Here is a 16,559-nt window from a genome sequence, read left to right as displayed (position 1 = left end):
CCTGCTTTCAGCAGGAGGTTGAACTCAATGACCTCCTGAGCTATCTTCCAGTCCTTTGATTCTATATAGAGCCATTCAAGACTTCTTAGGAATCTGACCATATCATGGGAAAACACAGGCTGGCCTTGTATTGGTTGGTGGAAGATCAAGAACACAGCCAGTAACTCTGATGGACCCAAGCACCAGGCCCTCCTTTAATTAGAGCAGATAATCAGACCTCACTGCTCAGCCCAAACCAAGAACCTTGTCCACTTGCCCACATACACCTGTCTGGCTGACAGCTTGCAGCTTCCCAAGAGGACCTGCTGAACCACTGCTGAGCATGCCACCATGAACTGCAGCAAACGTCTGTGCCCTTAAATACTGCAATATGGAAATGTGTGTCCTTGAGATTGAGAGCAGTGTACCCATCTCCTGGATCCAGGGAGGGGTCAGAGAGGCCAGGAAAATCATACAGAACTTGAGCCTTATCAGCTTCCAGCTGCGGAGGTCCAGAATGGGTCGGAGCCCTCCCTTGGCCTTTGGGATCAAAAAGCAGTGGGAATAAAACCTTTGGTTCCAGTAGCAATACAGAACCTCCTCCACTGCCCTGATTCACATTAACCACTCAAGTACCTGCAGAAGTGTTTCATGAGAAGGGTTCCGGAAGAGGGACAGGGATGGAAATGGGGGGGGTGGAGGAGAGTTGGAGCATATAGCCCTGCCACATCACTCTGAGGACCCAGCAGTCCATAGTTATGGGTCATCATGCAGAGAGAAAAGGGGCACAAACAGCGGGAAAACAACATGGGAAGGATCCGGTGATCTGAGAGGCACGTCATCCATGAATGACTCCTCAAAAGGGGCGGATGCATGCAGACTTGGAATGGGAGAAGCCTAGCTAGGAGGAAGTGTGAGGTGTGAACTGTATCTTTCTAACCCTTAGATTTGCCCTGCCCCATGGTCTGATGGAGTTGGGAAGGCAGAGTTTGGGGTTTAAACTTCTTGAACACGGCTCATGAGTGTGGAGGATGTTGTGAGAGTCAATTTAATCACTGTCAACAATAGATGTACACCAGAGAGTAACTTCGTAAGAATTTTAGAAGTTAATTCAACAGCACTACACATTTTTGTGGAGGTTATGGATAAAATAATCTTAAGGAGCACCTCAGCAGTAGCCCTATTCTCTCCAAGGCTCCATCTCATGAAGAAGTCTCACTAAAAAGTCTCACTCACAAGCATATGTGTAGATTGTGACAACATATTGGCATCTCTATCTCACCGCAGTGATAAAGTACATTGGCACACAGACAGGCTCCTAGCAGCACACATCCTGATTATTCTCAGCTTCATCTAACCTTGTCTAGCATGTGAGACAACACAGTGGGCAAACACTGGATCTGATAGTTACAAGCTCCTGATACCAAAAACATGCGGTTCTTGATGCCAAGTGTACACACTGCCCACTCCAGCAACAGACTCAGGGTCACTGGCTAGCTTTTGGGATGGTCTTTTTCAAGGATTAAAAACCTGTGTACAAAACTGAATGTGCTTTAATGCGGTTCCAAACTCCAGCCAAGGTCTGGAGTTTTTAGTTGTACTTGTGTACCACCTTGTGTTGGACCCTTTAACTCCTACTCCCTCATGGTCCTGTATTGACAGAAGCAGTAGCATGGGTAGGGATTAGTTTTCCTAATGTGCTGGGGAAAGAGGAGCTGCAGCTCTTTAGCTCCCTTTCTACTTCACTGTTGCTAAAATCCCACCAGAAGATGACAGGAGGGAGCAACGTTCCATTGCTTATTTAAGGTTATCACTGGTACACAGTTTCTGTGGTTTGGTTCTTGCTTCTGATAAAAGCTCACTTGAACATGGTTGTCAGCTCCGTAAAGTGTCCAGTGTTAGCTCTGTCCTTCTCCACAGCCAGGACTCTCCAGTCCAGTTCTGCTCCCCAGACCTTCAGCAGAAGGCAGTCATTTGCAAGTAGTTACACTGCTGGGTTAGTGGCTGGAACTTCCACCTCTTATCTCATGGAGTTTTCTCAGTGTTCCCTCCCCTTTTTGTCTCACAGGAGGAGATGGGTGAGAGCTTATGTTAGGTAGTGGCTTGAAAGAGGGGAAGGGCCTTGTTTACCACCCTTGACAATACTGGTAGCTGATGAAAATGTCAGAGATCCCCACAGTGAAATTGGTGAAATTCCAGAAAGCTGGAGTCAGTGGACAAAAGATTGAGGTCAGATAAATTTGAGGAGGAGGAATGAGGATGATCTGACGTGCTGTGTGAACACAGTGTGCCTGGGGCTAGTGCTTCCCACTGCTTCCCATTATCTACCAGTATAATTCCTGAGTTGGCTGTGTTTACATCCAGTCATCTGCTCTTCACCATCTGCTGATCATCTTTAAGCACTAGGATGGCAGCAAGAGAGCGTGGTTTCCAATCTGATGTAAAAACACTGGGTTCCATTCATTCGTGGTGTTTAAATCCTTTGTGTTTGACCATTTATCAGGGCAGTTTTACATAAATGTTGAATAGTTAGGAGAGACCATCAATCTCTCTGTACATTTTCAGGAGACAGCCCTGGAAAGACACCTATGTAGTGCTAAAGAAGTATTCTAGTCTAGTTTTCTGTCCTGAGGCAGCACAAAATAAACCTAGATCATCCCTGATGTCTAAACTGATCTCAATACCCTCCATTATTAGGGGCAGGGTAAGTTTCTGCAATCTCTATTGGAAGTCTAGTCGAATGCTTAGCTGTCTTTATAGTTAGAAAGTTTAACTTAAGTCACCCTTGCTCCATATGAAGCCAATAACTTCTTGTCCTACCTTCTGGACATGGAGAACAATGGATTGTTGTCCTCTTTGTAAACAGCCCTTAACATATATTTGAAGACTTTTATCAGGGTTTCTCATCTCAGGACTGCATGGCCAGTTTCTTTAAAAAAAAAAAAAACCAAAAAACCCCCACCTTTTCTTGTAGGTAAAGTTTTTCTAAACCTTTTATCATTTTTGTTGGTCTCACCTGCACTTACTCCAATTGTGCCATGTCTTCCTTCAAGTGTGGCACCCAGAACCAGACACAGGACTCCAGCTGAGGCCTCACAGCCAAGAAGTGCATGTCTTACTTACAACACATCTGTTAATGTACATAAGAATTATATTAGCCTTTTTCACAACTGTCTCATAGTGCTACCTTCATATTTAATTTGTGAGCCACTGTAAGTCCCAATCCTTTTCAGCAATGCCACTGCCTAGCCAGCTATTTCCCATTTTCTAGCTTGTATTCGGTTTTATGTTGTACTTTCCATTTTGGCTTTCATCTTGTTGATTTCAGACCAATTCTCCAATTCATCGAGGTCATTTTGAATTCTAATCCTATCCTCCAAAGAACCAGCAACCCCTTGCATTGTGATGGTATCCACAATTTTATAAGCATACTCCACTCCATTATACAAGTCATTAACAAAAATATTCACTAGCATCAGCCTCAGAACAGAGCACTTGTCCAGCTAAGTCATCCCAGTTTGATAGCAAACCATTGATAACTACATGTTGACTATGGTCTTTCTGTCTGTTTTGCACCCGCCTTACAATAATTTCATCTAGCTCATGTTTTCTTTTGAAAAGGCCATATTGAACAGTGTCAGAAACCTACACAATCAAGATATATCACACATATAACTTCTCCTTATCTACTGGGCCAGATACCCTATAAAATAAGGTAATTTGGCTGGTTTGGCCTGATCTGATCTTGACAAATTCTTGTTGGCTCATAATCCTTGTAATCTTTTACATGTTGGTTGCTTACAAATTGATTGCTTAATAATTTGTTTCATTGTCCAGGTTTCAAGTTTAACCTAACTCATGTTCTTTATTTCCATTTTTAAATATAAGCTCTATGGTTGCCCTCCTTCACATCCTCACCCATCACCCATGAGTTCTCAAAGATAACTGCTAGCAGCTCGAGGATTGCTTCAGCCTGCTCTCTAGGGTGAATTCATCAGGTCCTATCAGCTTGACTACTTCTAACATATCTAAATATTCTTTAACTTGTTATGCCTCTATTTTGTATTGTGTTCCTTCCCCTTTTGTTGTTAAATTATCGGTCAAAACTAACCTTTTTCATGATGACTGAAGAAAAATAGACATTGAACATCTCAGCCTTCTTGATGTCATCTGTTTTTAATTCTCCTGCCCCATTAAGTAAAGGACCTACAGTTTCCTTTGCCTTTCTCTTGCTCTTAACATATTTAAAGAACTTCTTTTTATTGCCTGGTATAGCCCTTGCTGGGTGTAATTCATTTTGTATCCTAGCTTCACTGATTTTGACTCTGTATATACGTGCTATTCATTTACTGCTCTTTAGCTGTTTATGCATGTTTCATATGATTCTTTTTTGATTGTCAGGTCATTAAAGCCTCGTATTGGTCTCTTCCTAGCTTTTCTTCACATCAAGATAGTTTGGTGTTGTTCCTTTAAAAATGTTTCTGAGAAACAGACAGCTCTCGTGAACTCCTTTCCCCTTAGGATTTCTTCCCATGGGACTTTACCTACCAATTCTCTGACTTTGTTTAAGTCTGCTCTTTTTTTTTTGAAAAGGCTTGGCATTACTCTGCTGTTCTCATTCCTTCCTTTCCCTGGAGTAATGAAATCTATCATTTTATTATCACTTTCACCCAAATTGCTTTCAACCTTCAGATTTACAACCAGTTCCCCTCTGTTAGCTATTTTACACTTGACTCTCCATGGTTCTTCCCAACACATTCCAAAAATGTATCGGACATTCTGTGTTGTGTCACATTATTTTCCCAACAGAGGACTAGGTAGGTAAAGTCCTTTATTAATACATGTTCTTATGTTTTGATGTTTCTGTTATTTGTTCAAGGAATGCCTCATCCATGAACTTCTGATTTATAGTCAACCCCTACCATGTCATCATTCCTGTTTTTATCTCATTTTACGTTCATCCAGAGACTTGCAACTGGTCTGCCTCATACCTACTCCTGGACTTCAGAACAAGTGTATAAATGCACAATGAATAATATAATATTTCCTTCCTTCCTGAGCAAACTAAAACCATCTAGATCAATATTCCAGTTTTGAGATTTATCACACCAAGTTTCTATGATGGCAGTTAAGTCCTACCTTGGCTTAATATCCTAAAATGTCTAGTTATTCATACTTATTCCCCATACACCTTACATTGGTGTATCACCATCAGATGTAGAACATAAATGTTGTTACCGTTTAACAATATTCTGAATCACCTTTTGTGAAAAATGAGTGTCAAAAGTTACTGAGCAATCCAGAATGTATGTTTTTGAAGTCTGTACAGAGCACAACTCAAACAAACCCCTCATGAGGCATTAGTCTAATGAGGTCTCTAAGGACTCTTGGCTCTGGCAGGGGACTATGCCCCCAGAGGGTCCTCTTGGGGACTCTTCATGCACTCTAGGCTGTTCTAAGACCCAGCTCTCAAACTGGGATTCTTAACAGCTCTAATTCCCTTCTAGGGTTCTATCAATGTCCAGTTGTAGGCCACTTCCCCAGTGGCCTACGTGGTGGACCCAGCTGAACCAGGTCCCAGAGAACCACATGCCACCATGTCACTTTAATGAAATTGCTTTGGGCCAATGCCTCACAGTCCAGCATTCATCAATATTTCACCCTTATCACAGGACTCACCTATTTTCAGGCCCAGCAGCCGGTCAGGAGTTCTTCCTCTCTCCATTGGTTCCTGCCAGGTCTGAGCTGTCTGTAGTGCTGCCGTTTCCTTTGGCCAGCCTGGAGCATAATCTCCCTTATGGATGCAGCGGAGAACTGACTGCAGTGCTGCTACTTTTATACTAGCCTGCAACCTCTGATAGGCTAGCTCCTTGAAACGTTCCCCTGATTGGCTCCGTACTGCACAGGCTCTGAAGGGCACATGGAGGACTTAGCTTCACTGCTTCTTCTCTCAGACAGGCACGGGAAGATCCTGGTCCAGCCTGTCACAATAGTACAGTACTACTAGGAACCCCAATCAAGAATCAGAGCCTCATTGTATAAAACAGATGAAAACCTGCAATGACGCCTGAGAGATCTTCTAGTCTAGGTGTCAGGCAACACACATCAAAAATACAACAGGGCAAAAGTCAATGGGGGAATAAGCAATTTCACTCACATAAAATAATAGTAATTTTTAGCTGAACCATGACAATCTGGAAAACTTTTTGACAAGAAGTGGAAAGGAGCTTTGAATCAGCTTGGAGGAAGTAATGGTCTGACCAGGAGAGGAATGTAATTTGTGTACACCCTATGTCTGCCTTCCATCTGAAAATTAGATTAGTCATGTTGGTGGGTCCAGGGATCATATGCAAGTTTGCCATTGGGGTTAGGGTAGGACAGTCTTGGTTAGAGGAGTTTTTGTAGCTGGTGTTGAAAAATGCTTTAGAGTGACACAGTGACGTCCCTGAAACCTTGTTATATAGTTAATAGCCCAGACAATCAGCTGTTATTGAATATCCTGGATTCCTTCTTCCATAACATTTTACATTACCCATATTGAAAAGGTATTGTTTCTTCAGCCTTGTCAAGAACCTTTTCTTCTTCCCTTGGACTTGCTCATGAAGACTTAGAAAATAATATTTTATATCATTGTATTTATTAGGTTCTGAAACAATACACATTCACATCCTTTTGAATACAGTACATTTGGCACAGTAATAATGTTTACAATGAAATAACACTAATGATGGCAAGAAATTCAAATTACATCCATAAGAAAAAGAAATCCTGTACAAATAAAGCCTTTGTACTCACCCCCCAAAACAAAAAATAACCCCTAAAATTGAATACAATGTATATTTAATGAGACCTAATCTGCACATAATTTAAAAAGAGATAATTTTTAAGCTTTTCGGTGAGAATTCGTCACGTTTCACTCTATGGAAAAATGTTTCCATTTTTTATAAAATCTATTGGACCAAAAAAAAATGGAAACAATGGATTCTTCTTTTTTGGCATTTTGCACTCATTTTACAAAAAAAAGATCAGGAACAATTATAAAGAAATATATGAGCATGTCCATTTTTAAATTATCTTTAAAATTGTTCAAGGTAACAGACAAACCTCCTAATGTAAACCCCATACAGAAGATCTATTTACTTCTATTGAAGTGACATCTGCCCATGAAAGAGCTTTACCTCCTTGACTTTTCACTTAGCAGCCTCACAAAACAACTGCAGGTGCCAAGGCCTCTTGTAATTGAAGTGTCTGCTAATGATTCTCAGGGTAAAACCAGGAGTGATCTAAACAGTTTGCTCACAATTGCCGTGTGGACAGTACTTCCTGCCTAAAAACAAATGCTAATAATTTTGCATAAAGGCCTCTAATTATACGAACAGTAGTCCACTATGGAATAGATTTTTTCATAGCCAGTCTGTTCATCTATGTAAAAGAACATTTAGTACTAGCAGTTCTTGACTGTATGACAAAAGCTAAATGTCATGAAAACTACAGAGCCAGTAGTGACGCATGAAAATTTATGGGCAATGTTGCAACAGTTTCCTCAAAAAAAAAAACAAAACTGAGATGATGTAATCATTTAGATGTTTCTGTGCTTGTACTCAACTCCAGAAGCTAGCCTTTTCCCAGTACATAAATTTACTGAAGATAAATTAAATTAAAGGTTTGATCCATTATTACACCTGTAGGCCAGACAACACATGAATTGATATAGCATAATACTTAATATTTTGAAATCATCATAAGAATATATATAATAATTACACCTGAGTTTTTAAAAAAACAAAATGGAACTGAATGTTGTCATCCGTAACAAAGGCTATAAGCAGCCAGATGCCTAATTGACACAAACAAACTCATTTACTTGAGACCAAAATTTATCTCTTAAAGCCAATGACTCGCACTTTGTCCACCACAATTTGTAACATTCTTTTCTCTTTCCTAGCTCTATCACATCATAGAGTTGAAGAGAACTATAAAAAGATTTAGTATAGCTTAATATAGGTCTACGTCTTTTAAAACAAAAACCAAAAATAACCCCAAAAAAACCTCATCTCTCTGACAGTAACTTGAACCAATACACATACAGAGTATTGCACATGGACATTATTATAATTATTCTTTCATAGACTAAAGTTTTTTATAATATGCCTGAACATGCAGCAGTTGATACCTCTATATTCAATGAATTCCACAGGCCTTGCAGCAAACACTATATACAAAATCTCACCTGTACAAAAGGCAAAAAAGCTTCTTTAGTGCCACTTTGCCATTAACAAGTATATATATTTTTTGTGCAGCTGGAAATCCTGGCGCAACAATTAAAATGGATTCCATTAACTGCTCACTCAGTCCAGTAAAATATATAATAAAATTACCTCAGCAATACGGGTACACAAAAACACAGGGTACTTCTGGAAATAAAAGTACATAACACTGTTAGCATATTTACAGGAGGTAACTTCCCATTAGTAATATTGTCCACATGAGTTACCTTTTCAATTAATACACAAGAAAATCAATTTACACCTTTCAATAATGTCAGTTTTGAATCTTTGATCTTCAGTCTTTCAACACACTATCACATAATCCATGCTTTGTTTTGCATTTGAATAGCACAGATTTCATAATAGATTTTAAACATTAAAAACAGTAGTATTATGGTTGTGTAAAAGTGTGCAAAAGTAACACACTGCTGTGAAAAATAAATACACACAATTAAGCAGAGTTGTTATCATTCAAACTGAATGTAATGGACTAAACTTTTTTTTAAGAAAAAAATGTACTTTAAAACATTTCCATGCCTGCCATTACATCAATGGCAAGTTTATTTTGGGTACAATTTTACTAAGAAAAAAAAAGTAATATTTTACCCCATTACCTGTCAAATTTGTAGTAAACCTATGTAGCTTTGTTAAAGCTATTATAGGCTTTTGGAGAACTGATCAATTCTTATGTGTTAGCCCTTTAATACCTGTCTAGAAAGTATCTGATTTCCTATTTAAAGCAAGTTTTTGTTACATTATCTTTACAAGCCTTTTTTATTCCTAACTAATAATCATGAAAAATTAGCTATACCTTTTTGGTGGATAGTTTTACATCATCTTGCAACCCCAGTAAGTTAAAGCACATGTGATTAATAATTGCATGTCTAAGAAAGTAGACTTTTTCAGTTACCACAAAACTGTGTAAAATATTCTTCTCCACATTTGAATACAAACTTCATTGTAATCACCAGTACAGAAGAAATGGCTCTCTCAGTGAAAGATGTATGGCAATCATGTACTGTTGCAGGATGAGAAATAAAGCCTGCTAAATCCTGTTTTAAAACAGTATGGTTCTTTTTTTCATGAAAAGATGCAAATTGTGTCCTTTCTGATATACTTTATGCATAACAGAAAGGTTGCAAATTGCAAAAGAATGATAGTGTGTTACATCTACAATTTCTAATACAAAATTGTTTGCATTGTTTGTCACACAGAACTTAGGAGTGCCTTCAGGTCAGAAGATGAAAGGAAATAATAAATATATAGTTTAAATGGGGATGTGGGCTCATGTTAAGAGAAGTAGTTCTTCGTCTATTGAGTCTCAGTAAGTGGAGGATCTACATATGACCACATCTTGCAGCATCATCCATCTGGCAGCCCACTGCTGACTATGGCAGTAGTTCTTCTCCAAAATAAGAGAACCCTTTAAATTCTTCTTGATTGATCTGCTTTATAATTGTCTCATCCACTAGTGTTAATACTGGGTCTTCTCGTGTAAAGTCTTGATCAAAGTTATTTACATCCCTTTTGGTTTTCTGAGGAGGAAAGTATAAAAAGGCAAGTGAGTGACAGAATAATACACTAAAACCAATAAACATCAAAACTGCTTGAGGAAGGGGGGCTGAAATAAGCAGCATTTTCTGAAATGATAAAGAGAAGCTACTTCACACAAATAACAACAAACCTATGGGAAAAGCTACAGAAAAGGCCACAGAAGCAAATATTATGGTGACTTCAGAGAGCCACAGTGGCTTCTGGAGAGTAAAGGGGTAGTGACATGAGGAGAAAGCGGGAAGCTGAGATTAAGTCGTTAATAAAGAAATGGTATGGTAAGCAGTATGGCATTTCCAATGACGGTTTTGCATGGTCTTAATGCCATCACACTTGGAGAGATTTAAAGTGAACTGTCTTACCCACAAGAGAAACTTCTTCAGCCCTAACTTACCTGGTTACATTTGTGTTTAAAACTTAAATGTAGAGCTCATGACAGGTCCTTAACTGAGCACCTTGGGGGCTCACCACAGACAATTTGGTTTCCTCATGCTGCCCTGCTAATTTGATCAGGATTAATCAGCTCTAGAACCGATACCCTTGCCCCACTGAAATCAGTGGCAAAATCCCATTGGGTGTGTCTACGCTTTATTCCTTTTTCAAAAGAGGTATGCAAATGAGGAAATCGAACATGCAAAAGAGGCTGCAAGGATTTTGTATAATTTATCTTTCATTGCAAAATAGTTCCTTTACCTAAAATGGAGAGCATACAGGATTTTCTGAGAGATGGGCAGTGAATAATGCTCATACATCCTCCGATGTGCTAACGGGATTTCTGCAGATGTGTACTGACTTTAAAACACTAAAGCTACGTCTACACTAGCACCCCCTGTCATTGCTAATGATGCTAATGAGACACCCTGGGATATGCATATTCATTGCAGCGCCTCATTAGCATTTGAAAGTGCTGCGGCCGCCATTATGCTCATGAGGTGCTGCAATGAATATGCATATCCCGATGTGTCTCACTAGCATCCCCCTTTCACGGTCTTTGTGAAAAAAATTATATATATATATATCTAGTATAGCTATTATATATTTTGGAGTGCGTTTATCTGTCTGTGCTACATTTGTTCAAGAAATCCTCTTAAACCATAAGAACTATGACCAGGAAATTTGATGTGCAACTTCCAATTACTCTAACTTAAACCAAGGTCAGGGTTTGGTTGTGCCTGGAAAGTGGGAAATGCCTGAAATGCCAGGATTTCCCAGAACATGGAAAGGGAAGGGCACTGACAGGAGAGATGACATACTTCAGACTCATCAGTGGGGGCAGTGAGCAGTGGGAACATTGATACTGTAGAGTGACCACTGAGGGCAGCCAGTACGGGAGAACAGTGGCCACATGGAGATGGGGCTCTTGACCCCACCTGCCTCCAGACTGCTAAATGCTCCATCCTACACCCTCAGGAGGAGCCCTGCTAATGCCCTGCAACCTCCCCACTATATCTAGCTCCCCCAACATGCTGCGGCCAGGAAAGCCTGCCCTCTCCCCCCGTCACAAGCTCACGCTGGGGCTGGGGAAAGTGACCAACCCTGGTCCCACCCCATTGCTGTCCTCACCAGGGCCAGACATAAGAGCCCCAGCCCTGCCCCAATCTCCCTTCCTGCTGCGCTGGCCTCCCCTACTCCTAACCGAACTCCCACCAGGACCAGGACCAGCATCATGGCCTGGCGCAACCCTCTGCCCACCCAGCTCACCCCAGGGCTGGGCCCAGTGCTGCAGCCCAACCGCAGCTCCCATGGGTCCCCTTCCTGAGACAGTGGTGGGGGGAGAGAGCCAGGAGCAGAAAAAAACACAAGGACCCAGGTACATCTGCTCTCTCTCTCTCTCTCTGTCTGTACATATACATATTCAACTGATACTTAAGGATTTCATTCTATACACCTTAAAAACAAAGGGCTTTAAAGTCCTTACTGAAATCTTACTCGGGTACAAAAATATTGGTGAAAAATCACTGACATTTTAAAATGAAGAAGTCACTTTTGATTGTATTCACATGCCTCATCTGTTGGCTCCATCTCTGCAAATATTCTAGGACATGAGTTCATTGTCAGACATGCTCATAAAAGCAGAAAATGGCAGGTGAGTATTTTCAGAAAGCGACATGCAAATTTGTAAAAAGGATTATATGCACCAGAACTGTGATCTAATATTCACTCTTCAAGCACTGGATACTCACAACAAATAAAATTCTGTAGAACAAGAATTTTTTCAAGAACTAATTTTCATTGAATATGTTCATGAGGAGTATGATTTGTTCACTAGAAATGTGTAATCAGAAAGAAAGACTAAAGTTATCATGGGCATTCATAATGAATCATTTGCCAAGCAAACTGATGGCCAACTTTTAAAGGTATTTCGGGGCCTTAAGATGTAGATGAGTGTATAGATAGGATTTTCATAGGTTCCTAACTCCCACTGATATTTTTTAAAAAATTTGTATTCAAAAGGGGAGCTTGATGGACTTTTTTGGCTGCATAGAGGCAGACTGTGCTGATGGCTCTAATGGGTGGCCTGACCTACTTTTGAAAGCTTTAGTTTTCCCCGAGGCTGCTCATAACAGGGTTAGAAACCTTTCTGTTGAGATAGCTGGGGCTTACATTTCTTTCTTTCTGGGCCTGGAATGTAGAGGCCCAAGGTCTTCAAGGTGGTGCAGGAGCCCTTCAGCCCATGTAATTTAGCATTTTTCTGGTGAAAACATGACCAATCTGTTGATTGGGAGGTTCTGGGTGGAGTTCTGCACCTCTGGAGACAACCTTGACAAAAGGAGCTGTGAGAGTCTCTTCAAAGTGATCCCAAAGGCCATGGATCTGGCAGCAGAGTCTGCCACATCAGAGGCCACCTGCTGCTGTAAGGGCCTTGAACTCCTTTTTGGACTTCTCAGGCAGCACTGCCTCAAACTTGGATATTGCCTGCCACATACTCAAGTTGTAGAAGGCCATGAGCGCCTGTTGGTTTGCCACTTGTAGTTGGAAACTGGCTGATGAATAAAATTTGTGCCCAAACAAGTCCAAATGCTTTGAGTCTTTATTTTTAGGGGTGTGGGCAGGCTGGCCCTGGCATTTCCTATGGTTTACCAGTTCCATTACCAAGGAGTTCAGTGTTGGGTGAGTGAACAGATATTCACGTTCCTTTGCAGGCATGAAGTATTTTCTTTCCACTCTCTTTGAAACTGGCAGAACAAAGGACAGGGTTTGCCACAGGGATTTCTTGGCCATCCCTTTGTGCAGCAGCAACGGGACTCTTTCTGGAGCTGCTTGTTCCAAGGTCCTGAAGAGTGAGTCTGAAGGTTCTTCCACCTCCTCTGCAGGGAGGTCCAGATTCATGGCCATCCTCTTTAAAAAGTCCTTCTGAGCCTTAGCATTACACTTGGGGACCACAAGAGGGACGCCACGATGGCCTCATCAGGGGAGGAAGAGGAAGAGGCTTAGGCCACCTAGATTTCTTCCAGCCCTGTGGAGGATCACAGTTCTCCTCAACTGGTGGGGTGACTGGGTTGGCCACATCCACGCCTTGAGTGCAGCTTTTGTGCATTTCCAAGAATGCTTCTGACACCTTGGTGACCGAGCAGATCACTTTCTGCTGCACCAGGAAGCCTCACAGGGTCCATGGGCACCACTGAAATGGCCTCTTGGCCTTGGACCATGGGATGCCCTGCAAGGATACCAATGGTACCGATGGTGGTGCTGGGGACAGCGCTGAGGGCTGTGCTGGTAGAATGGAGCTGGACTCCGAGACCCAACTCACAGAGCTGAGACTGTGTGATGCCCATGATGGAGAGTGGGCACTCTGATCCTTCTGGTACCAGGAGCGATCTGACACAGATGATGCTGGCGACCACCCCTGATCTGTGGCTGTGGCCTGGAGACCATCTCCGGTCCTGGGAGTGGCTCCTGTCCAGCAGAGAATGATGCTGAGAGGTAGATGCCCGATTCCAGGAGGATGACCTCAATCTGTGGGAGCCACTTTTTCAGCACCAATACGATGGTGCCAGTGAATAGTGGGGTTGCCAACTTCTCAGGGAACTGCCCCTTGAATGACAGCATGGCGGTGAAGGGGATCTGAAGACCTCCTGCTGCTGGTGCTGCGGAGGCACGTGCCTCCACTGGTTTGTGCTCCACCTCCAGTGATGCCTGAAGAACAGCATCCTGCCTGTGGGGCTAGGGGTGGCTCTCCACTTTGTCAAAACAAAACAGCCGTCATGTAGCACTTTAAAGACAAACAAAATGATTTATTAGGTGGTGATCTGAAGAAGTGGGTCTGTCCCATGAAAGCTCATCACCTAATAAATCATTTTGTTGGACCTTAAAGTGCTGCATTTCTGCTGTTTTGTTTTGTTAGAGTACAGACTAACACGGCTCCCTCTCTGTTACTGTTCTGCACTTCGTCAGCACAGGAGTACAGCATGATGGTCAAGTGGTGACCAAGAAACAAATGGCTGCTTTGCTCTATGCCAAGGGCCTGTTGGGGCATGTGCACAGTGTCCTGCAATGCTCAGAAGGCCTCAGGCTTGGACGTGGCATGCATGGACTATTGGAAAATGTACCCGGGAATGTGCAGGACTATGCTGCTCCCAGCAAAAGTTGGCAGCTTCTCCAGTGCATGGTCTGCAGCACGGTCTGCCTTCTTGGTTCTTTCTTTAGCAGGAGCTAGTAACTTGTCCTTCCCCACACCCTTTGCTCATCTGGGTGCCACAAATGGAGGGTACCGAGCTGATGGTACCAGTGGAACACTTTGCACTGGTGCTCAGCACAGAGTCCAACCATGGGTCTTGCAACGTGAGCACAGAATTCATAAACAGAGTCTGTAGGCAGATGACCTTGTCTTTAATTGCCCTCTGATGAAAAGACCTGCAGATCCTGCACTTATCTGAAATGTGGGTTGTCCCATGAAAGCTCATCACCTAACAAATATTCCCAACACGAATAAAGCAGGCTTGCAGCACTTCAAAGACGAGCCAAATAATACATATTTTTCGTCTTTAACGTGAGCCAGGACTGCTTTTTTCCAGTTTTGGCCCAGGCAATGAAGGCAGTCAGTGTGAGGATTGAGCAAGGGCACAGACCTGCAATACACAGGCTTTGAAGCCTAGGGAGCAGGGCATGACCTGTCTTGGGGCTAAGTCCCATATGGGGGACTACCAGCACTAATCTACAGCTATCTACAACAATTTACAGGTACTTCACAAAACAAAGAACTATTTACAAGTGAAAAAAACAAGGGAGTGCTATGCTAAGATTAAAGCCTAAACTGAGCACATAGTTCCAGGCACCATCACTAGTGACAAGAAGGAACTCAGGAGGGAGAGGGATGGAGGGACCCTGTGTAGTGTGGCATATATGTGCCAGTCCGGGGGTGCCTAGCCTGATTACAGTTTAAATACAAGCAGAGAAAATTATTTACCTGCACACGAGTGTCTTTATTATTCAATTTATTGAGCTGACCTGTTCCCATCAATGGAAGAATTTCTGTACACTTCAGTGGAATCAGAATTAGATCCTATGCCTTGTAATCACTTTTCCAGTGTTATATGCCCAAGTTTCAAAATCTTATGCATACTAACAGTCCTGTTGACTTCAGTTGAGCTACTTATGACAGAAATGATTTCTAACGTTAGTAATCATCAGTGACATCAGGGGATTGGATGGTAATCTGTGTCTATAGCTACACTAGGATTTTTCAGATTTGTAATTACCAGTGGGGTGAATCCTATGCCATGGAGACTGCAAGGCAGAAAAAACTGAGGCAAGCTCAATCATATTTACTCCTCTGTTGTCTCACCTGCCAACATGCTGCTAATAAAGCCAAACCCATGTCTGCATTGTAGTCCTTATGGGTACTGCTGAGGGAAAAATCTTCCCACACCAGCGTGTGTGTTGAGCATGCACACCCATGTTGAATGGACTTGAGCAGTCACTTGATGAAGAACCATTGCTTCTCTTACACTGAAATCCTCACTCAGAGGTGCCAACAGCCACCACAGGTTGGGGGGTTGGGCATCTCCACAACCCGGAAAGGGCAGGACCAAGAACAGAGGGGGTGGGGCTTAGGCCATTCAGCCCTCAGTGCCACCCAGACTGCGGCACTGCCCCCGCCCCTTCCTTCACAGCTGAACACAGCAGCGCAGCAACACTGCAATGGCAATTTAAAGGGGTCTGGAGCTCCAGCTGCCACTGCCAATGTTGCGGCGGCAGTGGGGGAGCTCTGGGCCTCTTTGAAATGCTGGGGTGGGGCAACTGTCCATTTTGCCTGCCCCCGTTGGCAGGCCTGGCCTCACTTAGGATTTGGCTTCTTCGGCAATTTCTTCCTGAAGCCCCATCAACTGTGAACAAAGAAATGGGAGTGTATTTCTGCTTGTTCCTGGCTTTGCCGTTTTAACACGCTTGCACGCTGGGTGCTGCATAGGCTCATAGCATGTGCAGCTGTAAAGCAGCAGCAGCAGCAGCAGAGCAGAGAAGGAATAATGCAAGGTCTACCACTGTCACCCAGAAGGGTACAGAAGGGCAGAAAGGAGCTTGGTAGAGGAGAATTCTTAGGCCTTACGTACACACTGAGCTAGGGGTGTGGATCCCATCCTGCACGCAGATGCTTGCAAAAGATAAACAACAGTGTAAGCAGTGGCATGTGTGGCAGATCACAGGCTGCAACTGACGAGCGCCTGATGGAGGGGGAGCAGTGTGGGTGCTGGAGGAACCCCTTTTTGTTCCCCTCAGAAGTTCACAGAGAGTGCAGACCTGCAGGCTGGACAGGCAGCTGCG

General features: G+C 42.7%; 1 protein-coding gene across 1 annotated transcript in view; it reads right to left on the bottom strand.

Moving 5' to 3' along the window:
* Positions 1–6,606: 6,606 nt before the first annotated feature.
* The window catches only part of PRKCE (protein kinase C epsilon), a 431,830-nt gene continuing 421,877 nt past the window's right edge, over positions 6,607–16,559 (bottom strand). Inside the window, exon 15 of the mRNA XM_074989640.1 lies at positions 6,607–9,781. Coding sequence (XP_074845741.1) covers positions 9,635–9,781 — 147 coding nt within the window. The 3' untranslated portion in view covers positions 6,607–9,634. The remainder of the gene's footprint in view (positions 9,782–16,559) is intronic.

Source organism: Carettochelys insculpta, chromosome 3, assembly GCF_033958435.1.
Source record: "Carettochelys insculpta isolate YL-2023 chromosome 3, ASM3395843v1, whole genome shotgun sequence".
In the NCBI taxonomy this organism is placed as follows: domain Eukaryota; kingdom Metazoa; phylum Chordata; order Testudines; family Carettochelyidae; genus Carettochelys; species Carettochelys insculpta.
The sequence above is the reverse complement of the archived record's forward strand: the minus strand, read 5'-3'. Positions and strand labels throughout refer to the sequence as shown.